Below are 24,991 nucleotides of genomic sequence, written 5' to 3'. Positions count from 1 at the left end.
TCTTTCTGATCTCAGTTGGTTGGGGTGTTGCAGCCGTTTTCAGAATGAAATAGGCAACCATCATGCTCTGTAGGGTTTTAGCCAATGAAGTTTTCCAGTTACAGCACAAGGGCTTTTGCCTGCACAGTGGGACTTCCTCTTCCCATACACCCCATATCTATTTTAGGGGTTCCCCCAGTCCCTAGTTTTCCTGGTGGGAGATGTATAAGGCCCAGAGTTAAAATACGAGAGGGCCACGTCCGGCTCCTTTGCAGAGGGTGCTCAAGAGGAACCCTTGAGCGGATCTTGGCCATGCCTGATCCACAAATTGGATTATAGCAGCCCGCGCTCCATGTGCAGCTATCTCCCTCCACATGCTGCTCCCTCCTTACTTTTAGAAAGCACACGGTGGCATTTTTATTTTCCAGGTGTTTTAGGGGCATCACAACCGCCTCCTCCCCTGGGTCTCCTTCCACTCTAATTCCAGCATCTTTCCCCTTCGTCTTTGCTTACAGCAGCCCTTGCGCCAGACAGTGATGCAAAGAGTTGCTGTGTAAATGACGACATTAGTCACGTAATAGTGAAGGGCATTTATGGTTTAATACCCCCCTGGAGCCCATAGCCAGGAGAGTAACTCTCCGCAGGGGCCCACAGCAGTCGTTGCGTTGATGTTTTATGGATATCAGCCCTGAAATACTGAATGGAGCGGCTGTTTCTGGTTGCAGCCAAAGGAGCCAAAGCAGTTGCAAGGATCACGGGCAGCATCACAAAACAGAAACACTCTCTGGCCGGTGAGAAAAGCGAAGAAGTTTTATTGTGAAGAGAGACACCATGAGCGTAGAATATCACCCACAATCCAGTGCTCAAAGCTTAAAAAGCACCTAAATTGTACGGGTGACTGTGGGACAGGAAACCTTAGCTGACATCTGTCTATCTCGGGAGGCAGTGGAGAAGTGTGCCTTTGGGCATGAAGTTTAACAAGTTTAACAATATCAAACTCTGGGGAGATTCCTCTGATTCATAGAGTGGAGTGGTGAAGGTCATACCTCAGGGGGAGGCTTGCATGTTTGAATGCCGCCCCCCCCACAAAATTGTGCCTCCCTCCCTGCACACAGAAATGTAGCATGCCAGGAAGAAGCCTATACTGAATTTCAATCTGCTAGCTTTCTATGCCTAGGGAGATGCTCTGTTTCCATAGGAGAGCTCTAAGATGTGAGATCTTTCACCTGCAGTCTGGAATAATTGAGCTACCTGGTCTTCTGTGTTTTACGTTTCTGCTCCTTTGCATTTGACCTGCAGCCTAACACAGAGAAGAAGAAGAGTTTGGATTTGATATCCCGCTTTATCACTACCCTAAGGAGTCTCAAAGCGACTAACAATCTCCTCACTCCGTGAGGTGAGTGAGGCTGAGAGACTTCAAAGAAGTGTGACTAGCCCACGGACACCCAGCAGCTGCATGTGGAGGAGCAGGGAAGCGAACCCGGTTCACCAGATTACGAGTCCACCGCTCTTAACCACTACACCACACTGGCTCCCTGAAGCACACTGAAGCACATTCAGACCCAGACTCATGCTAAAATTCAGCATGGGTTTGCAATGCCAAACTTAAGAGTCCACTCTTACCTTTCTAATATTATTTTTTGTATCCATCATTCCCGTTAATGGAAAACACCCAAGGCCTAACCACCTACAGACTATGCAAAGGCTCCTGCCTCCTATTTGAGAGTGTCCTGCTCCTAGCATCTAGCATTTGTGCAAATCACCCTCAACTTGACCCCAGGCAGGAAACAAAGTGCAAAATGTTATTGTTATTATTATTATTATTATTATTATTATTATTATTATTATTATTTATATACTGCCCTATACCCGGGGGTCTCAGGGCGGTTCACAGTTAGGAAAATAAAGGATAAGATAGGTATAGGTTCTTCTTTCTTGCTAAGATATCCCTCTTGACTTTCTGCCGCAGCCAAAACCAGGTGGAATGTCTTCGGATGCGAGGTCCCCTTGGCCATCTCACACACACAATGCCAGCATCCCCTGCAGACGTTGGAAAAGCGAAAAGTTTAGCTCATTGTTGCCCATAAATAACAGATGGTGACATCTGGGAGAAAAGCATTTTCTCTTGGGAAGAAAAGCAATGACAAACCTAGACAGCATCCTAAAAAGCAGAGACATCACCTTGCCAACAAAGATTCGTATAGTTAAAGCTATGGTTTTCCCAGTAGTGATGTATGGAAGTGAGAACTGGACCATAAAGAAGGCTGATCGCCGAAGAATGGATACTTTTGAATTCTGGTGTTGAAGGAGACTCTTGAGAGTCCCATGGACTGCATGAAGACCAAACCTCTCCATTCTGAGGGAAATCAGCCCTGAGTGCTCACTGGAAGGACAGATCCTGAAGCTGAGGCTTCAAGACTTTGGCCACCTCATGAGAAGAGAAGACTCCCTGAGAAAGACCCTGATGTTGGGAAAGATGGAGGGCACAAGGAGAAGGGGACGACAGAGGACGAGATGCTTGGACAGTGTTCTCAAAGCTACCAGCATGAGTTTGACCAAACTGCGGGAGGCAGTGGAAGACAGGAGGGCCTGGCGTGCTCTGGTCCAGGGGGTCACGAAGAGTCAGACATGACTAAACGACTAAACAACAACTCCCATAAATAAATGGTGGGGATCGTATTAGGACAGGCCTACATAATTTAGGAAGAAGCTGAGTGCTGGAGGAAGCTCTAAGCAGTGAAGAGCAGAAGATCCAGGAGTCTTCATGCCTTCTCTCTGCATTCCAGCCCATGGAAACTAGGGATAGAAGAATCTATCCATTTCAATTCCTCTCCATTTTTCCCAATCAGCTATCCACATCAGTTTGTAATTTTATTTAAAGTCCTCCTGCTGGGAATTTCTGGGGATTGCAGCAGGGGAGAGTGCTCTTGCGCTTGGATCCTGCTGTCTGCTGGGTTGGCTGCTGTGAGAACAGGCTGCTGGACTAGTATGGAAACGTACTGGGAGCCAGTGTAGGTCTTTCAAGACCAGTGTTATGTGGTCTCGGCCACCGCTCCCAGTCACCAGTCCAGCTGCCACATTCTGGATTAATTGCAGTTTCCAGGTCACCTTCACAGGTAGCCCCACATAGAGCGCATTGCAGTAGTCCAAGCGGGAGATAACCAGAGCATGCACCACTCTGGCGAGACAGTCCACGGGCAGGTAGGGTCTCAGCCTGCATACCAGATGGAGCTGGCAGACAGCTGCCCTGGACACAGAATTGACCTGCGCCTCCATGGACAGCTATGAGTCCAAAATGACTCCCAGGCTGCGCACCTGGTCCTTCAGAGGCACAGTTACCCTATTCAGGACCAGGGAGTCCCCCACACCAGCCCGCCCCCTGTCCCCCCAAAACAGTACAGTCATACCTCGGGTTACAGATGCTTCGGGTTGTGCGATTTCGGGTTGCGCACCGCACCAAACCCAGAAGTACTGGAACGGGTTACTTCAAGGTTTTGGCACTTGCGCATGCGCAGAAGTGCTAAAACACGCTTTGCGCATGCGCAGAAGTGCCGAATCGCGACCTGCAAATGTGCAGACATGGCACTGCGGATTGCGAACACTGCAGGTTGCGAACGTGCTTCCCGAACGGATCACGTTCGCAACCCGAGCGTCCACTGTACTTCTGTCTTGTCAGGATTCAACCTCAATCTGTTAACCTCCATCTTATGTTATTATTATGGGATATGCATCTCCATTCAGAGCCACTAGTTCTTACTCATAGTTTACCACAGCTAGAGCTGAATCAGGGCTACACTGTAGAGAACACGGTCCGCTAGGGAAGTTATATATAAGGAATATTTCTCCTGGAAAGCAGATTATTTAGCTGGTCCAGTAGTCCTAGCATGTGGAAATTCATGGAAAAGCATCTTACGTGTGGGATTTGCTAATGGGGAGAATATGGAGCAGAGAGCCCAGACATGTTTGGACTCATGCGTGGCTAGAAGGAAGGTATCACTGGCAGACTTACCTGTGTAAAGTGAATCGCTGGATAATTCCAGCGAATGTGCAGTACTGGAGGCAGAGGGATCCCGACGTCCAGGCACTCTGAAAAAAGCAACCAGAATAAGCACAATAGCAAAGAAGAGCAGAGAGGAGCATTTTCTTTTGGTCATGTCTGAGCCATAGTCTAGACCAGCATTCCCAAAACTTTTCATTGGCCTAGGCAAGGCAAACCGCTGCATTAGCAACACTGAAGTGATCTCCCCGGGTGTGATGGCCTGGGACTCTGGCTCGGACTCAGACCCAGAGGAGTCTCAGTCCACACCGGATCCTTTGCCTCAGACAGCATCTGAACCAAGTCTGGGGCCTGATCCTGAAGAGCCCCAGTCCGCACAGGTTCCCCTGCAACAAGCACCAGCTGGGCCGAGTCAGGGGCCTGAGCCTGCCCTGGCTCCAGATGCGGGGATGACCTTGTTGCCTTCAGCTGGGCCATCACTTACAGCTGCTCCACTACCGGTTGGGTCAGGGGAGGCTGAGGCGGCTCCTGGGTCTAGTAACCCACCGACGTCTCCCGAGCTGCAGAGGCTGAGGTCTGAGAGAAGGAGAGACCTGAGTACTCGCAGGGGGAGTGCTCACCTTCAAGTGAGACAGGGAGGTGAGTCACTGGGGGATCAGGACTGCCCCAACAGAGAAAAAACGCTGCTGGACGCTGCCCCAGGTTGCGGGAGCAATGTTGCTGTTTGCCTGATCCTGCCTGTGATCCTGTGCCTGACCTCGCCTGGTTTCCTGCCTCATGTCCTGCCTCGGCCCAGTTTAACTGGCTCTTCGCGGAACCCTTGGATTCGGGACCGGACCTGGACCGCATTACTCGGGTTATCCCTGGGCCCAGCACACCGGGGCACAAGCCTGGGCGGCGTCCCCAGAGGTCCTGGGATGCTCACACAACAAGACCGCCCTCTCAGCCTCACTGATGTGGTCGAAAGGGAAGCAGAGCAAGACCTTTGGCACCAGTTGGGCTGCAGGAGTTGCCGAAAGGAGGCGTACAAGGCACCATCCAAATCCACATACAAAGAAACGCACCAACAAAAATGGAGAACACATTTTTTTAAAAAACCAGAAGCATTTTTACTTGGTATTATAGGCCAGGATATTGATAAGCAAGATGTTAAATTGTTTTTATCTGCAACAACTGCGGCAATAGTATTGTTAGCCCAGAAATGGAAACAAGAAGAAATTCCGATGAAAGAAGAATGGCAGACGAAATTAATGGACTATGCAGAATTGGACAAAATGACAGGAAGGATTCGAAACCTGTGGGACCAGAGATTTACAGAAGATTGGAAGAAGTATATGAACTATTTGAAAAGCAATTGTAACCAACAAATTATGCTAGTAGGACTACAAGACGTTTTGTAAAGAGGAATATATGAAGTGCTACAAAGTAGATAAAGAATAGAGATATTGGTTTCTGAGTTTTAAACGTAACAGGGAAAATAAGAAATGTATACTAAGAGCTGACATTGGAAAATTTTCAGACAGGGCTGATGGAAGTTAAAAAAATTGAGTAAGATGTAAAAATATGTTTAATTACTGTTGAAAATGGTGTGTTAAAAAAACTAATAAAAAATTATATATATAAAAAACCAAAAATGGAGAATCTAAACGCTCTTATGCATCGGTGTTGCAGTTGTGGCTCTATGAACATGGGAAGGTCGAGATCAGTATTAGAGCTTATCCGTACTTCCAGCTGCTTTCTCCAAGGAAAACTGCTCTTTAGTGCTCCATCGGAGCAAACAGCTATTTAAATTTTCTCCAGATTGCCATTTGCTCTGATTTAGAGCTAGGTGGGTTTTCCCTGGAAAAGGAGCAGGACAGGGAAAGCTACTTGGACCTGTTCTTTCTAAGCACAGCGCATGTGGAAGTGTGAGAGGGCTTTTCATGTATAGAGGGTGTGCCAGAGATGGGACTTGAGTTGCCTTACCGTTGACTTGTGGCACAAACGTTTCTGCTATAAGCAACTTCATCAACTTCACGAGGACAGAGACCTGTAAGACAGAACAACGGAGGCAGTGATCTAGGAATCAAACTGGCAGAGGATGTATGCACCATCACAAGGGGGATTCAGACTGGATCCGGCTCAAGAGGGGCGTTTTATCCGAGGTGCATGGGCTGGGGCATTTTCTATCAGTGCAAATGACCTCCTCAACAACTGCTTCTTGTGAGATGAGTTGATAGATCCCCATGGAAGATTTAAGTCTCGGGTGGTTTGCAATGCCTCCATAATCAACACCTCTCCAGGAAATATGATCTAGAGAAGATTGTGTCAATTGCATGGCAGCAAAAAAGGGTCCTCCAGTGGAATTCATTCAGAGTCAGGATCCTTTCCATCCACAGCTTAGCAGTCACTTCTTTGGCTCCAAATATCCACCCTAACCAGTTTAGCATTTAGGCAGCTATTCCCAGGTTTGCACTCACTGGGGCATTTGCAGCAACAGTGGACCACTCCCCCTCCACCAGTTTATGCACCTCCCCCCAACGGGCTGTGCACATGCAGCCAGAGACTACACCTGTGTGGAAACTGCCGCTGTTCTTCCCTCTTCAGTCCCCTCCTGGTTCTGGGATACTGTGCTGCAGGAGATGGAGGGGAAGCACCTGGCCCTTCACTTGCCAGACCTGCTTCCTCCTCCTCTTCTGACCCATCCTGTGCCCCACCTTCTGGCCCTGAAGCTTCCTCTGCCTCTGCCTCCGACTCTTGTCTCCTGGCTGGTACACTTCCCTACAAATTACTGGCCCCCTCTCCTGAGTCAGAGTCCTGCCCCTACCCCCCTGAGGCTCTCTGGAGCCAAACTTCATCTCCCTTCCATAAACACTGCTCAAGCTCTGTTTGGCATGACTTCCCATGGCCACGATGAAGCTTCTAGGGCAGGCATAGGCAAACTCAGCCCTTCAGATGCTTTGGAACTACAACTCCCATCATCCCTAGCTAACAGGACCAGTGGTCAGGGATGATGGGAGTTGTAGTCCCAAGAACATCTGGAGGGCTGAGTTTGCCTATGCCTGTTCTAGGGGGTCCCCTATTTAAGCAAATGTTTGCGTGTCAGATTGTTCTGTCTATCTGTCTCTCTGTCTAGCTAGCTGTGTCTCTATTTCTTCTACTTTAATACTGTAGCCAATTCTTGTCCCTATGGAAGGTACAATCAAGGCGTCAAATCAATTCGGTCAATCACTAAATGGAAAAGAGCTTACGTTAACAGGTCCAACTTGAGAAGAAACCAGGAGCAGCTCAAGACTGTGGAAAGAAGAAGTTGTACATAAGGGTCAAGAGAGACATCATGGAGGACCCAAGTGAGCCAGTTATATCCCAAAAGAAAGGACAGACGTGACAATTCACGTCATGCTGCCTCCCAAGACTGGCCAAAATTGGGAACTGCTGGACGCCCAGCCACACAGGCAACTAATCCAGAATGCGGCAGCTAGACTGGTGACTGGGAGCGGCTGCCGAGACCACATAATACCGGTCTTGAAAGACCTACTTTGGCTCCCAGGACGTTTCCGAGCACAATTCAAAGTGTTGGTGCTGACCTTTAAAGCCCTAAATGGCCTCGGCCCAGTAGACCTGAAGGAGCATCTCCAGCCCCATTGTTCTGCCTGGACACTGAAGTCCAGCTCCGAGGGCCTTCGGGCGGTTCCCTCACTGCGAGAAGCCAAGTTGCAGGGAACCAGGAAGAGGGCCTTCTTGGTGGTAGCACCCGCCCTGTGGAACACCCTCCCACCAGATGTCAAAGAGACAAACAACTACCAGTCTTTTAGAAGACATCTGAAGGCAGCCCTGTTTAGGGAAGCTTTTAATGTTTAATAGACTATTGTATTTTAATATTTTTTTTTGGAAGCCCAGCCAGAGTGGCTGGGGAAACCCAGCCAGATGGGCGGGGTATAAATAATAAATTATTATTATTATTATTATTATTATTATTAGGAAGGCTCTTTATCCCAATAGACCAGAGTAAGTGAGGTGATATCCCTTGAGCCTTATAAAGGCTTCTGGTTCCAGGTCAGGCTTGCTTTCTGGTCTGGACAAGACTGTTGGGCTTCTTTCACTCCAAGCTCAACCGCACAGCAGCAGGGCCTGACTGCAGCTGATGGGAGCTATAGTACAAAAGATCTGGAGGGCACCAGGTTGGGGAAGTCCGCTCTATTGAAGCACCACACATATCTGCTATTGGGTCCCTGAAGCACAGATTCACACAAAGCGGCAAAATGTCCTTGCAGTTTATTAACAGGATTTTTATTTGAAGTGCATATGCAAAACAAAGGTACAGGGCAATCAGTACAGTAGTCGGGGTGCGCCCCCTTTATATAGATTTGCAGAATAGAATACCACCTGATCTCCTGTAAGCCACCTGATTTCTTGTAAACCGAAAGTTATGGCAACTTCCTATGTCCTTACATGGGCTTGCCCCCCCCCTTTCCTTCCTACACCAGCCTCTCCATGCCATGAGCCTCAACACGTGTTCAAATGTGAAACATGTGATTTATACTGATAGCAATAAGATGGGGCTTTGTCTCCTGCATTTTACCTCCTCCTGACTGGGGCCCATTCAAGCTTGCTCTTATCTTTATTGCCTAAGCTAGACATTCCAACGAGAGGCTCATTTGCACCGTAACATTTAAGCAAGAAAAAGCCTTGTTTTTCTGGCTGGTGAAAAACCTCAACCCTCTGGAAAAACCTCGCCTTAAACAGTTTTTGGGATCATATAGAGAACAATATTTTAATGGCCCCTTCACTATAACACCCCAAGGGTTGCAAAGAAGTCCACCCCTGCTCTGCTTCGACTCCCCGAGACTAAGCGATCGTGCAACAGTGAGGCAAGATACCTGGCCAGTTTTGTAGTGAAGATCAGTCTGCCGCCGAAAACAGAGGCATGGACACTCAGTTTTAAGTTCTGCAATCAGACAAGGGGGGAGGAAAACGTCTCAGATGGTGGGGAGACTGGAAAAGTCCTTCCTCCCTGCCATTCCCTGGACTTGAAAGCCAAGCCACGCAGAAAACTCTTGATTCCAACACTTACGGCCTTCATGATAAAGAGCCCAACGAGGGACCCGGACGGACCTTTCGCCAACAAGGCAATCTCGACGGAAAGCTCAATGACGGCTCTCTTGGGCTCCAGGATAATCCTCCGGATTCCGACCAAAGAGATGGTGATTTTCAGCGGCGCCTTCAGCGGACACTTGGGGCACTGTGAAGGGTGCAGGCAGAAAGGATATTTTTGATGCGTTTCTCTCTCCTGGTTTTAATGTATCTGTGTGGGGCTTATTATCTGTTTGTTTGGCTGTAAGTTGCTTTGCTGGGCAAGAAAAAGCGATGGACAAATTGGACCGACAGACGAAAATAAAAGATGCCTGTACGTGGGCATGTGCTTGTGGCGAGTCACTGGGGCAACCCATTGCAGAATTTTTCCCCAAGGTCCCTCAGACCTGCAGCTGGTGGAGGCTGGTTCATTGAGGCAAATAGGGCACTGCCCCACAAACATCAGCCTGCCCCCAATTGCCTGCCTCCCTAAATTATAACCAGTCTAGGCCAGGGTTTCCCAAGCTTAGGTTTCCAGGTCTTTGGACTACAGTTCCCATCATCCCTGACCACTGGTCCTGCTAGCTAGCGATGATGGGAGTTGTAGTCCAAAAACAGCCAGAGACCCAAGTTTGGGAAACCCTGGTCTAGGGCAGGCAGAGGCAAACTCGGGCCCTCTGTTTGGGACTACAATTCCCATCATCCCTAGCTAACAGGACCAGTGGTCAGGGATGATGGGAATTGTAGTCCCAAACATCTGGAGGGCCGGAGTTTGCCTGTGCCTGGTCTAGGGGATGCAACTGTAGGTCAGTTTCCTGCTCTTCCTTGGCCTCAGCAGAACTCAGCTGGGAAAAGGAAGATGGGGGCATTGGCTCTGCTTCTCTGTGGCTCTGGCTCCCTCTACTGTTGGCCTCCTTGCCTTCCACCTGCCAGTCTCACATTGCACCAACCACAGCTGCCTGCAGCAATGCTTTCCCTTTTTAAATGCCCGGCCAAAGACTTGTCTGCTTCAACAAGCCTTTGATAATTTTGTGCTGGGGGCTTTTTGCACATTTTCTACCCTCGCCCCTGCTGCTTGCAACAAGACTCCTATGCCCTTTATGAACACCTCTGCAGTTTCCTAAATAAATGTTTTTGTTGGATTTTGCCTGCTAAGGGTGATTTGCTGCCACCTTGCTTTTTTTGTTTTTCCTTCGGTGGTTTTTATCGTTATCCTTATCTGCAGTATGGCTTTTGGAGATAAAACAAGGCACACACTTCTTAAAAGCAAACATCTGCTCACCTTTTGATGTGACAGAAGAGACGCAACGACGGTCGTCAGCTCGCTGGCAGCGGAGAACTGTTGGCACAAAATGGCGTGTTGAAAATGGCAGATCTTTTCAAAAGACAGAAGTACTGTTTTGGGGGGACAGGAGGCGGGCAGGTGTGGCCACATGATCCAGAAACTATACACCGGCTCCCTTGGCCAATAAAGCGAGATGAGCGCCGCAACCTCAGAGTCAGTCACGACTGGACCTAATGGTCAGGACTCCCTGGTCCTGAATGGGGTAACTGTGCCCCTGAAGGACCAGGTGTGCAGCCTGGGAGTCATTTTGGACTCACAGCTGTCCATGGAGGCACAGGTCAATTCTGTGTCCAGGGCAGCTGTTTACCAGCTCCATCTGGTACGCAGGCTGAGACCCTACCTGCCTGCAGACTGTCTCGCCAGAGTGGTGCATGCTCTGGTTAACTCTCGCTTGGACTACTGCAATGTGCTCTATGTGGGGCTACCTTTGAAGGTGACCCGGAAACTACAACTAATCCAGAATGCAGCAGCTAGACTGGTGACTGGGAGTGGCCGTCGAGACCGGTCTTGAAACACCGGTCTTGAAAGACCTACGTTGGCTCCCAGTATGTTTCCGGGCACAATTCAAAGTGTTGGTGCTGACCTTTAAAGCCCTAAACGGCCTCGGTCCAGTATACCTGAAGGAGCATCTCCACCTTCATCGTTCTGCCCGGACACTGAGGTCCAACTCCAAGGGCCTTCTGGCAGTTCCCTCACTGCGAGAAGCCAAGTTACAGGGAACCAGGCAGAGGGCCTTCTCGGTGGTGGCACCCGCCCTGTGGAACGCCCTCCCACCAGATGTCAAAGAGAAGAACAACTACCAGACTTTTAGAAGACATCTGAAGGCAGCCCTGTTTAGGGAAGCTTTTAATGTTTAACAGACCACTGTATTTTAATACTTTGTTGTAAGCTGCCCAGGGGGGCTGGGGAGACCCAGCCACATGGGCGGGGTATAAATAATAAATTATTATTATTATTATTATTATTATTATTATTATTATTAAAGCTTCATTTAAATTAAGTGGGTCGTTGTTGCACTGCAAAGACCCTCTCACTTTGACCCTCCAGCATGCAAGGTAGTTCATGGGGTGCTCTGATGGTGTCAGAACGCCCTTCCCTAAGGACATAGCAGAAGGAACATCTGAATCCATTTTGCTTTCTGCGATGAAGGGTGACACGAGGCCTCTCATTCTTTTATTCCCAGCCATCCGATGGCGGAAAGCGTTTAACTGTGTTGAGATGTTTTAACTATAATGTTGTAGCATTGGCATGTTTGCCTTCCTGGGCTCCTTTGGTGGAAGGGAGGGATATAAATTTAGTGAATAAATAAATGAAATCTTTCTTTAAAAAAAGCTGCTGCACTGTCAATAGAAATGTGCATAAACATTGGCAACAGGATAGATAAGCGCCCTCTACTAAAAATGTTTAAAATAACCTTTGTTTAAAAAAACAGAAGCTTTTTTGTTAGGAACCGATATCCCAAAAGTTCAGAAAAGACTTTTTATGTATGGGACAACAGCTGTTCGGATGCTAATAGCCCAGAGATGAAAAGGAGGCAAAGTTGCTACCAGAGAGGAATGTCAAGTTACGCTGATGGACTACACCGAAATGGCAAAACTGACTGGAAAACTCGGGAACCAACAGGACAAAAACTTAAAAATAAAATAAAATAGTGGTGCAATTGAATTCTGACATGCACACAGAGCGCGAACAAGACTAAGTGGAGGGGGTGGGGGTAGGGGGGCTCATTTAATTTCACTGCACGCAGGTGGTGTAGTGACAATAAAGGTCTGTTATTATTTATTATTACAACTTTAAAAAAGAATGGGGAAAATTTGTCAGTTATTTAAGAGACCACTGCAAGCAGATGGAAACATCAGCAGAATTTTAATTTCCCTTGTAATGTACAAATACCATGGATTATATGGATTGATTTACAATATAGATTATGGAATAATATGCAGTTGTAAATGTTGATAATAAGACCCACGGAGGAAATGGGGGGAAGTCGCGAGATTCAGAGTAATCTCTATATGTGGAATATCTTAAAGTTCTAAGTGTCTGTATGCTTATCGCATTTATAAATTTTAAATTTATTGTTGTACATTGTTTTAACTGTTTGTTATCTTTCTGGGAATGTACCCCCAAGTGTGTTTTATAAGCTGGTCTCCGACCGTAATAAATTATCTATCTATCTATCTATCTATCTATCTATCATCTATCTATATCTATCTATGGAAATACGTTTGGACTGTTATAATTTTGTATTTGTAAAATCAAATAAAAGGATTAGAAAAATAAAGGAAAGGTAAACGTCCTCTTCTGCACCCAAAGGCGAAAGGCTAGCTGGGTGCTGGGGTCACATGACTCAGTCTCTGCCTCCACCTGCAAATTTTGATGAACCAAGCAGAGAAATTTGCAACCCTGACGTGCCGCCACTCACCACTTCCGGGGTGGAAATGAACTCTTGCACCCGGATCTGGATCAGAACCATGAGGATGGCGTCCAGGCTTGCCTGAGACATCCCTAGGCAGAAACCATGGTGATGCAAGACAGGGAGGGTGACAGGCCCTGCGCCGACAGGGAGGGTAATGTATCGTCCCCCAGTTCGGATGATCATCTGGAAAGCAGTTGGAGAAAGAGCGAAAAGCACAGCGCTGTTACTCAAAATAATGGTAGCCTTTATCACTTTATCGGGTGGCGCTGTGCCTAGGACTTGCTGATCAGAAGGTCGGCGGTTCGAATCCCCACGACGGGGTGAGCTCCCGTTGCTCAGTCCCTGCTCCTGCCAACCTAGCAGTTCGAAAGCACGTCCAAGTGCAAGTAGATAAATAGGTACCGCTCCAGCGGGAAGGTAAACGGCGTTTCCGTGCGCTGCTCTGGTTCGCCAGAAGCGGCTTAGTCATGCTGGCCACATGACCCGGAAGCTGTACGCCGGCTCCCTCGGCCAATAAAGTGAGATAAGCGCCGCAACCCCAGAGTCGGCCGTGACTGGACCTAATGGTCAGGGGTCCCTTTACCTTTATCACTCTCCAGCCCACAATCTTGGAATTCTGGTATCTGGGAGTTGGATCCCAGCAATATCCTGACACGCTGAATATACCCATCTAAGAGCGCAAAAATATCTCTCCTCCCCCCATGTGATGTTCTGGGGGTTGTCCCAACACCCCTCATCAATTGGGGGTGGGGGAAGGGTGCAGGTGAGGAAGGAAGCCCTGTTGGGCTATCAGAAGTCCTAGCCCAGGCTAGTGGGATTGGTGAGTTGAAACTGGCCGTTTTTGGCTGCCACGGCTAACGGCCGCCAACCAAACCGATTGGATTAATCCTTTAAAAAGAGCCATTTTTATTTTTTTTGCAAGCAGCCAGCGCAACATCCCATGACTGTGCATATTCCCTAGGTTAATTCTGAGTGGAAGGCAGATCTCCTCTGTGTATGTTTTGTATGGAGCTCAGCTTCCCTTCAGGGGGAGAAAGACCCTGGGCAGGGGGGCTTTGCAGTCACACACGCTCCTTACGTTGAATTCCAGCGCGACGTAGTTTGAAGTTATCAATGGCAGGCTGGCGAGCTGATATTGCATGGTAGCCACTGTGCCCACGGAGAAAAACACTGCAAGGAATAAAACACAGCGATGGCGTTACACTCTCACAAATGCACATTTCAGATGTGAACGTCCTTTGCCAGCAGTACCATATGCTGTCTACAGTATCCTAGCAGCTGATAGCCGGGCTTCAGAACGAGGTTAAACGCAGGCATCACATACAGACCACGCTTCATTTGCCTGGCACAAGGGATGCATTTAGTGCACGGCACAGGGAGTGAAGATAAGGAAAGGATCATAGCGCTCTATGTGGGGCTACCTTTGAAGGTGACCCGGAAACTACAACTAATCCAGAATGCGGCAGCTAGACTGGTGACTGGGAGCGGTTGCTGAGACCACATAACACCTGTCTTGAAAGACCTACATTGGCTCCCAGTACGTTTCCCAGCACAATTCTAAGTGTTGGTGCTGACCTTTAAAGTCCTAAACGGCCTCAAAGGCCCAGTAGACCTGAAGGAGCGTCTCCACCCCCATTGTCCAGTCTGGACACTGAGGTCCAGCACCGAGGGCCTTCTGGTGGTTCCCTCACTGCAAGAAGTGAGGCTACAGGGAATAAGGCAGAGGGCCTTCCCGGTGGTGGCACCCACCCTGTGGAACGCCCTCCCACCAGATGTCAAAGAGAAGAACAACTACCAGACTTTTAGAAGACATCTGAAGGCAGCCCTGTTTAGGGAAGCTTTTAATGTTTGACAGACCACTGTATTTTAATACTTTGTTGGAAGCTGCCCAGATTGGCTGGGGAAACCCAGCCAGATAGGCGGTGTATTAATAATAATAATAATAATAATAATAATAATAATAATAATAATTATCAGTGCATTCTATCTGGGGACACCCGGACCACTCCAAAGGAGTGGCAAAACATCTCTTTTTGTTGACCCCCAGTTACAGCTGTTGCTGAGTAGGGTTGAATGAAGAATAATCACTGGATGTAACAAACGGAAAACAGGGAAACTCTGTTAGGTCCTTGCGTGCCCACATTTAGCCAGGAAGGTTCGCTTTTGGATGACCCAGCTGGCTGTAATAATAATAATAATAATAATAAATTTTATTTATATCCCGCCCTCCCCAGCCGAAGCCGGGCTCAGGGCGGCTAACAATAATCAAATAATCAAAAAATCAAATAATCACACAATCTAAAAATATTTCATTATAAAAATTAATTAAATCAAATTGATGGCAACCAATTAAGCAAAGTTCTGTGCAGGTTGCCAGAGGAGGGAGTCAGGCTGCGCCCTGATCAAAGGCCTGGCGGAACAACTCTGTCTTGCAGGCCCTGCGGAAAGATGTCAAGTCCCGCAGGGCCCTAGTCTCTTGTGACAGAGCATTCCACCAGATTGGAGCCGCAGCCGAGAAGGCCCTGGCTCTAGTTGAGGCCAGCCTAACCTCTCTGAGGCCTGGGACCTTGAGGATGTTATTATTTGCAGACCGTAGGTTTCTCTGTGGGGCATACCAGGAGAGGCGGTCCCGTAGGTACGAGGGTCCTAGGCCGTATAGGGCTTTAAAGGTTAAAACCAGCACCTTAAACCTGATCCTGTACTCCACCGGAAGCCAGTGCAGCTGGTATAGTACCGGATGAATGTGATCTCGCAGCGAAGACCCCATAAGGAGTCTCGCCGCGGCATTCTGCACCCGCTGGAGTTTCTGGGTCAGTCTCAAGGGCAGCCCCACGTAGAGCGAGTTACAATAATCCAGTCTGGAGGTGACCGTCGCATGGATCACAGTGGCTAGGTCAGGGCGAGAGAGATAAGGGGCCAACTGCTTAGCTTGGCGGAGATGAAAAAATGCCGCCTTTGTTATAGCTGTAATCTGCGCCTCCATAGAAAGGGAGGTATCGAAGATTACACCCAAACTCTTAACGGACGGTGCTGGCACTAATTGCACCCCCGCAAGAGATGGGAGTTGCCCCCTCAATCCCATATCGTCCCGCCCCAGCCAGAGGACCTCTGTCTTCGAAGGATTTAACTTCAACCGGCTCCCACGTAACCATCCAGCCACAGCTTCCAGACATCTGGTCAGTGTGTCTGGGGCCGAGTCAGGATGGCCATCCATCAACAGATAGAGTTGGGTGTCATCAGCATACTGATGGCAACCCAGCCCAAAACTCCGGACAAGCTGGGCGAGGGGGCGCATAAAGATGTTAAAAAGCATCGGGGAGAGAATCGCACCCTGAGGCACTCCACACACCAAGGAGTGGCGCGATGACAATTCCCCCCCAAGCGCCACCCTCTGTCCCCGACCAGAGAGAAACGAGCGCAGCCATTGAAGGACTGTGCCCTGGATCCCCACGTCGGCAAGGCGGTGGTCCAGGAGTTCGTGATCGACCATGTCAAAGGCTGCTGACAGATCTAGAAGAATCAGCAGCCCCGACCCACCTCGATCCAGCTGCCTGCGGAGATCATCTGTTAGGGCAACCAGAGCCGTCTCGGTCCCATGACCAGCGCGGAAGCCGGACTGGAATGGATCCAAAGCAGATGTTTCATCCAGAAACCTACCAAGCTGTTCAGCAACCGCTCTCTCAATCACCTTACCCAGGAATGGAAGATTCGAGACCGGGCGGTAATTGGATAGATCTGAGGGATCTAATGATGTTTTCTTTAAGAGCGGACGCACCACTGCCTCCTTCAGTTCCCCTGGGAATGTCCCGGTGCCAAGGGACAAATTGATAATATCCCCCAGGGGGGCCCGCACCTCGTCTGGACACGCTCTAATCAGCCAAGACGGGCACGGGTCAAGAGGACAGGTGGTGGGCTTTCCAGCTTGGAGGAATCTGTCCACATCGGCTGGAGATATCCGGTCAAAGTGGTCCAATACTGGACCCGAGGACAGTCGAGGGGCCTCCAGTTCCTTTATTGTGTCCAAATTGGCAGGGAGGTCATGGCGGAGCAACAGGACCTTTTCCGCAAAAAAGCTCGCAAATGCCTCACAGCTGTGTGTCAGATTGTTATTTAAATTTGGCTGTCCTTCAAGGGACGTTAAAGACCAAATTATACTAAATAATTGCGCCGGGCGAGAGCTAGCGGATGCAATGGAGGCCGAGAAGTAAGACTTCTTAGCGGCCTTCACTGCCATCTCATAGGTTTTCATAAAAACCCTATAAGATGTTCTTGAGGCTCCGTCACGGGCACCCCGCCATACTCGCTCTAGCCGTCTGAGGTCCCGCTTCATTTTCCGAAGCTCCTCGGTAAACCAGGGAGCCCGGTTTCTGCGGGGTCGCAGAGGGCGCTTAGGTGCGATCTCATCGATGGCTGCCAGGAGCTGGGTATTCCAGCCCTCAACAAGCTCAGTCAATGAGTCGCCAGGGGGAGCAAGGTCCCGCAAGGCTTGACGGAATCTATCAGGGTCCATCAGCCTCTGCGGGCGAGCCCAAATCGGCTCGCCACCTAAGCAGGGTGGGGGTGGAAAGTCAATCCTGGCTTTCAGAGCGTAGTGATCAGACCATGGCACCTTCATCGAAGGAGACATGATCACATCTATACCGGCGCCAAAGATCAAATCCAGCGTGTGGCCTGCTTGATGTGTGGGGCCCGAAACAAACTGGGAGAGCCCTAGTGTCGCCATGGAAGACACCAGGTCCAGAGCCTGTGAGGAGGGAGTGGCATCAGCGTGGAAGTTGAAGTCTCCCAATACCAATAGGTTAGGGAACTCCAAGGCCCAGCCGGCCACTGCCTCCAGCAGGCCTGACAGGGTGGCTGATGGTGCGCTAGGTGGCTGGTACACCAGCCAGACAGATTATTATTAACAATAAGAAATTGCTTTGGGGATTTTTTAAGTGGGCATCGATGGTGAAATTTAACAAACTAAACTAACAGCAATGACAATAATGAGTTATTTCTTAATTCCAAAATAAGCTTCTAAGTGGTTTACAAAGCATAAGAACCAGGGTACTGCAAACTCTACTTTAACCACTGAATATTGGTCTAATAAACCAAATGTTAAGACTAACAATAGGAACCTGTGTTTTTATGCTCTTGGGAAACTTTTTCACCCTATTAATAAACCAAGGTGAAAAAACGACCTCTCTGCTCTCATGCAAAGAATACAGTACATGCGGGCAGGTCAGGAACTGGTGTTGCCTCTTGACACCCACCGGGAGCAGTTTGTGATGTTATCTGTGTTTCTTTTATGCCTCTTTATCTACCACGGCCTTGTAGCTGAATGTATGCATTTAACCAATGCATTTATAAAGCACTGATGCTGCTGACAACGAAAGTTTATGCTGCCCATAAGCACTGAGGCCCAGTAGCCTTTTGTGGCTCCTTTTCTAGAAGAAAGAGGAACAAACATTCAAGAAGTTGGCAAGGAGAACGAAGGAGAGAGACGCTTTGGCAGCTAGTCAAAGTAACTCACCATTGGCAGTGTGTAGAAAATCGACCCCTGAGACGTTGATGACCACTTCCACTGCTGTGCACACCTGAAATGCAAGGCAAGGGAGACAAAGGAGAAGCCTTGGTTTCTCACCCTTGAGCTTGTTTGCTTCTGGGTTTTCTTCAAAACATCTCCGGGAGTAAGAATTCATGCTCTTTGCATCGATCACTGGACCCCACTATTGCTCTGTCCATGGTTCTGTTCTCCCTCTCTGGCCATTTTAACTTGGAATTTAGGCTTTGCGCTTATGCCTTATGGCGAGTTTGGACCTGTGCCACAGTTCCCATGGAGTGATCCTCAACCCCTGGAGGAGACTCTTGAGAGTCCCATGGACTGCAAGAAGATCAAACCTCTCCATTCTGAAGGAAATCAGCCCTGAAATCAGCTTCAGGACAGGTCCTGAAGCTGAGGCTCCAAGACTTTGGCCACCTCATGAGAAGAGAAGACTCCCTGGAAAATACCCTGATGTGGGGAAAGATGGAGGGCACAAGGAGAAGGGGACGACAGAGGACGAGATGGTGGGACAGTTTTCTTGAAGCTACCAGCATGAGTTTGACTAAACTGCAGGAGGCTGACTGCAGGAGTTTGACTAAACTGCAGGAGTGGAAGACAGGAGTGCCTGGCGTGCTCTGGTCCAGGGGGTCACGAAGAGGCGGACATGACTAAACGACTAAACAACAATAACAATCCAGTTATACACAAGTTGTGGTTTCTCCAACAGAGCAAACAATGGCTAATACAGGATGCCAGCTGGAAAATTGATTGAGCCCCCCGATTTTTATTTTTCTTTAAAAAGCACCCGAAGACATCATTGTAGGGGCATCTTGTCTACATTGGTAATCTGCAAATATATGTATTATGATATCCCCAAGACTTATTTAACCCTCTTTCATGGCTGAAACACACAGGGTCCATGGAGCTGCAACTCACCGTCTTATGGAATGATGCTGCAAGGATGGTCGTTACAACGGGCCTCACATTATTCACCGACAAGCTGCAGGAAAAAGCAAGTAAGAAAAGAGGGAAGGAAAGGGTCTGGGATGGCAGCAGCTTGTTATAAGCTCATTCTGAAGCCCACATTCTTGGTGAGTGCAAAGCTTATCTTACAGATGTGTAAGACACTTCCAAGAACTGGAGAAGTTGGGCTGCATCGTGTTTTCCCCGCATTGCGATTTTTGCTGGCACCTGCTCTTGTGATTTATTGCCTCCCTGAATGAGGCAGAATTAACCCTGGACCAATGCAGTTACCAAGGGCTGCAGGAACTGAGAGAAGCATTGGCTGGTTCACGGTTCCCCCCCCCATTGCGAATTTTACATAGCGCGTGCGCGCGCGCGCGCGCACACACACACACACACACACACACACACACACACCATGATTCATGATATATTGCCAGGTCAAAAATTATGAAACCGATATCACAATATGGATTTCATACCTCGGGTCATACCTCGGGTTAAAGTTGCTTCAGGTTGAGCATTTTTCGGTTGCGCTCTGCGGAGACCCGGAAGTAACAGAACACGTTACTTCTGGGTTTCGCCATGCGCGCATGCGCAGATGCTAAAAATGACATCACGCGCATGCGCAGAAGCGGCAAATCGTGACCCGTGCATGCGCAGACGCAGGTTGCATCCCGTTCGCATCCAGAGGTACCACTGTATCAATATATTGCCCAGCCCTAATCTCTAGTCATGCTGCCAGGAGAAGCAAAGCTCCTTCTTCTGCCACTAATGATATTTTTGCATTGCTTGGAATGTAAACATGCTTTCAGTATTGTTATTGATATTGTAGTACTGTACTGTACTGTATTGTTATATTTTACATTTCTATCCTACTCTTCCTCCTAAAGAAGCCCAGGATGACAAGCAGCAAGCAATGAAACAAAATAAGGAATGTCTCAAAACTTATTTAAATGGTTATCCTTTGATAGTCCCACAACACCACCTTTGGGCAGTGAAGCCGAGTGTGTGCTGCGGCTGGGAAGGGATCTGGTTTCCTGAAAGGATTCCGGGACCAACTTTGGCAGCTCTCTCAGCCAAAACCATGCAGACGAAACTGTAGGAACGAGCACGTTGAGCGAATTGCGTCAGCACTTACTGCGAAGGGCAGATGATCCTTGCGATTGCGAATTCACTCTTGCACACTTGCAGTCTGATGTGGAAGCCGCCCGCAAAAAAGGCATCAAACCTGACTTCTGCTTTTATGTCTACGTCTAGGATGATGTCAATCCGCTCAAAGTGTTTGCCGAAAAAGCTAGGAGATGAAGAGACATTGAACAGAACCCCAGTGAGATTCCTCCCCCACTGCATTCCTTAACCGCCAGCCAAACCACTGTGTTTCTGGGCAAAGCATTATGTTTTTAATCCAGCAGAGAGCATCAGTATTTGGGGTTCTATGGCTTGTGTCCAAAGCTTGCCCTATATAGAGACCTCTGGCCTGTGCTCCTACTTAAAATGATCAGCTGGTAGCTGCCTTATGCTGAACCTAAGCATATATAGTCCAAGGGCTGAGCTCCGGCAAGTCATTGCCACCCAGTGGTGTTAACCAGTTTTGCTCAGACTTATGGGTTCAGTAGCAAATCTCTGAAGGCCAGTGGCTGCGAACAAACACCAGGAAGGAGCTAACACCTTCCTGCCCTGTTCGTGAGCATCCTGAAAAGGCTTCTGTTGGAACCAGGATGTCAAGGTCAATGGGCCTTTGGTCTGACCAGTGGGGCTTGTCCTATGGCTTTCTGTACCTGGTGGATGGCACATTTCTTAACGACTGCTTGCTCCCAGGTCACAGTCTTGTGGACCCCCACCTGAACTGGCAGTGCCACTTGGACAGAACACTTTAAAACAACAACAACCACAACAACAGGGGAACAAAATGTTCAACCCTGCAAGTGATAAATCGTGCCTTCCAGACCCTCCCCTACAATATCCACAGAGGAACGCCTTAACTTGGGAAGCAACCCACCCAAAACAAAGGCAACCAGTAGCAATGAAATAGGCGGAAAGCATGCAGGGGGAGGGGGAAAGGGGGTAAAACTCACAATTTACCGCTGAGATGAAATCTGGCCTTGATGCACACTAAGGAATCTACCTTTTCATACAGCTCCAGACTGACCGATGGAGTGAAGACCCTCACGACATGCAACCTGAAGATGGAAAACCAGGCAGCAGAGAGAAATGAAGTGGGCGTTCAGTTGGCCATGGCTGGCTATATATTGGGGGGGGGGACTAATGCTGGGGTGGTGGCGATGCGGGGGGCTCACTCAAATTCAAGAGCATGAGATAATCCACTTTACAGCTGGGAGCTGGTGGTCAAGCAGTGGTGAGGAACCTGGAGCCCTTCAGATGTTAGGATCCAGCTCCTATAGAAGGCTGAGTCAATGTAGCCCATTATTATTATTATTATTATTATTATTATTATTATTATTATTATCCAGTGATGGTAGTAGCTTTGCCATTCGCCCCCTCCTGCAAACTGGTAAGAACTTAAGAACATAAGAAGAACATTGGATGGATCAGGGCCATGGCTCATCCAGTCCAGCATCATGCTCTCCCCGTGACTGACCTTTGAGAAAGCATAAGAGCAAACTGAATCTGAGCAAACACCCTCTCCGTGGCATGGATTGCAATATTGCTCAATTGCACCCAAGGGCGGAAACAGGGGGAAGAGCTCCAGATGGTTCTTTTTACGCTCACTTCAACCTCTCACTTGTCCTTTAAGATATCTGAGATCAACAAGAGCCTGGACTTGGGAGAAGCGTTTGTGTACACAAGAGGTAAAAGAGATCCTTTATTTCAGGTAGGCTCCGTGCCAACCTCTCAGGTAAGAGGTCATGGCAGCCTGTCCGTTGTCTTGTCACAGGACAACAACAATTCTCTTCTCTGAGTGGCCATGTAATGGCAACCCACAACTCACTGAAGGTGGTCCTTTGGTGGTTTTTGTTTAACTAAAACTATGGAACTTCCTCCCACAGGAGACAGTGGTTGTCACCAACTTGGATGGCTATAAAAGAGGGTGAGACAAAGTCATGGAGGAGAGACCTATTGGGAGCTCCTAGGCAGAAAGGCCCTGATCCGCCTCCACAATCGGAGGCAGCACTGCTTCTGAGTACCACTTTCTGGAAACCTCAGGAAGGGAGAGTTGTTCTTGTGCTCAGATCCTGCTTGCAGGTTTCCCCACAATGGGCATCTGGTTGGCCCCTGTGAGAACAGGATGCTGGCTTAGACGGTCCCTTTGGCCTGATGCAGATGATGCTTTTCTGAGTGGTCCATGGTGAACATAACAGCTGAAAACGCTTAAGGTCTTCTCCTTGAGTGGCACGGGCTGGAATTTTGTTGATATGCCAATAAAGGTTTGACATTGAGCATGCAAGCCTTGCTGCGCTTGGGCGCAACTGAACTCATGTGATTAAAGGAAAGGGGAAGGATTGCCAGGGAGGATACATGACAGAAATTTATAAAATCATGCATGAACTGGAGAACGTATCTAGAGACAGATTTCTCCCCTCTCCATCTCCTATAGCATCAAAACGAGGAGGTAGGGATGCATGAATTGGTCAACTTTATATTCACCCAAATTCTCTCTCTCCCCCCCCCCAATCTTAAATTAACGTCACCAGATTTCCGCATCAGCCTGCAATTTCCATGTCTGTCGTTTAAACCCTTCTTACACGATTTACTATAATGTAAAAATAATACCAGAAAATTACGCTGGCATCCTTCAGAGAAGAAAATGAAGAACCAAGGTGGCAGTGAGTGGGGGGAGTTTTTAAGTCCTTCTCCATGCCTTGCAGGGTCCCAGGTGTGGGCAGGTTCTCCCAGCACCTGCAATTCACATTTCTCAAAAGATTGGTGCAGCTTAAAGAGGGGCGTGTCCACTTCGCCCCTTTAGCTGAGAGGTCTCTTGGGGGTAAATTCTATACTATCAATTGCCTTGTTCCAAGTGACCACTTGCACCCATTGACCTCTGGCCACCTTGATCTTGGAGGTTGTCTTCTTTGGGGGTTTTTTTGGGGGGGGGAGAAGGATGGGACTTGGCTCCTTTGGGCATCAAAGTTCGCTTTTATATGTCTGCCATGTTCTCTTTGCACCTCATCTGGCTTTGAGGTTGGGTTAACAAAAGCCAAAGGAGATTAAGCAGTCAGGTGCTAAAAGGAATAAATAAATTCAGATGTATTCCTGGCGAGCCCTGAACAAAGCCAGCCAAGAACTACATTGAATTATGACAGCATGCTCCCTGCTGTTCTAGAAAATGAGATAAAGGCCCTTTTGGAACCAGCACAAGGCCTCCTTTGGGTCCGGCTCTTTTCCTCGATTCCCCTTCCACTCTGAAATATGGTGCTGCAAATGCCTCGTCATTTACTTACTCCTTAATCCAGTTTTCCGGGTGCTTATCTTTGTGAGGGACATCTGGGAACTGAATGGCCAAGAAGTGGCTCTGGAGAAGCTCGTTCCGAAGGAAGACGGAGGAGACATCTGAAACATACAGGAACAGGATCACGCCACAGGATCTTGTGGGTGGAAAATAATTCGCTTGGCATGGGTTGTCTGTTATTACATACTATGCAGTTTCACCTCTGGCAACTATTAAACACACACACACACACACACACACACCATTTTCAGTGTTTACTGAACACTGAGATACATTATATTGTATTTCTCTACCAGTTTTCTCTCACCAAAGCAGTGTTCTCAGGTAAAAAGGTAAAGGGACCCCTGACCATTAGGTCCAGTCGTAACCGACTCTGGGGTTGCGGCGCTCATCTCGCTTTACTGGCTGAGGGAGCCGGCGTACAGCTTCCGGGTCATGTGGCCAGCATGACGAAGCCGCTTCTGGGGAACCAGAGCAGCTCATGGAAACGCCGTTTACCTTCCTGCCAGAGCGGTACCTATTTATCTACTTGCACTTTGACGTGCTTTTGAACTGCTAGGTTGGCAGGAGCAGGGACCGAGCAACGGGAACTCACCCGTTGCGGGGATTCGAACCGCCGACCTTCTGATCAGCAAGTCCTAGGCTCTGTGGTTTAACACACAGCGCCACCCGCGTCCCAGGTAAATCAAAGTAAATGTTCAATGAGCCATTCAGCCTTATTGCAATGACTTTTGGAAATGTTATGCTGGAAACTGGTCCAAGAAATCTTGTTTCTTTTTTGCCAGGGCTCAGAGCCCTGCAGATGACGTGATGGAAGGATTAGGGTGGTGAACTTTGGAGCAGAGGAGAAGATACGCGAAGGGCACAGTCTCGCAGCCCATTCCTATCCATGTCTACTCAACAGTAAATGTATCTAGGATTGCAACCTTAGCTGATTAGGCAGATGACATGCTAAGGGAGCTGCAAAAAAAATTGTAGAAATTCTAACTCGGCTAAATTTTACCCCAAAGACTCTGGGGTTCCTAAAAGCAGGTGATGACACACCTTTCTCGACCTTTTTTTTAAATTGCTGTTATTTTTTTAAAGATGGGGTTTTTGTTGCTGCATATTTTAGTGGGTTTGATTCATTGCATACTACAGTGGTACCTCGGGTTAAGAACTTAATTCGTTCCAGAGGTCTGTTCTTAACCTGAAACTGTTCTTAACCTGTTCTTAACTTTAGCTAACGGGGCCTCCTGCTGCTGCTGCACCGCTGCGCTGCGATTCCTGTTCTTATCCTGAAGCAAAGTTCTTAACCTGAGGTA

General features: G+C 48.4%; 1 protein-coding gene across 1 annotated transcript; it reads right to left on the bottom strand.

Moving 5' to 3' along the window:
* Positions 1-1,807: 1,807 nt before the first annotated feature.
* On the bottom strand, positions 1,808-23,785 carry LOC308480191 (BPI fold-containing family B member 3-like). The gene is made up of 14 exons (XM_081011630.1): positions 23,680-23,785; positions 21,355-21,459; positions 20,418-20,573; positions 19,250-19,313; positions 18,302-18,365; positions 13,868-13,959; positions 12,796-12,972; positions 10,311-10,367; positions 9,030-9,197; positions 8,836-8,903; positions 7,207-7,249; positions 5,942-6,005; positions 3,989-4,065; positions 1,808-2,019 (listed from the first exon to the last, which is right to left on the bottom strand). Exons 6-14 carry the CDS (start codon positions 13,928-13,930, stop codon positions 1,996-1,998), a joined length of 741 nt encoding a protein of 246 aa, XP_080867756.1. The 5' UTR covers positions 13,931-13,959; positions 18,302-18,365; positions 19,250-19,313; positions 20,418-20,573; positions 21,355-21,459; positions 23,680-23,785; the 3' UTR covers positions 1,808-1,995.
* Positions 23,786-24,991: the final 1,206 nt, after the last annotated feature.

The sequence above is a fragment of the Podarcis pityusensis genome (genome assembly GCF_964106645.2).
Source record: "Podarcis pityusensis genome assembly, chromosome: 6".
NCBI classification, from domain to species: domain Eukaryota; kingdom Metazoa; phylum Chordata; class Lepidosauria; order Squamata; family Lacertidae; genus Podarcis; species Podarcis pityusensis.
The sequence above is the reverse complement of the archived record's forward strand: the minus strand, read 5'-3'. Positions and strand labels throughout refer to the sequence as shown.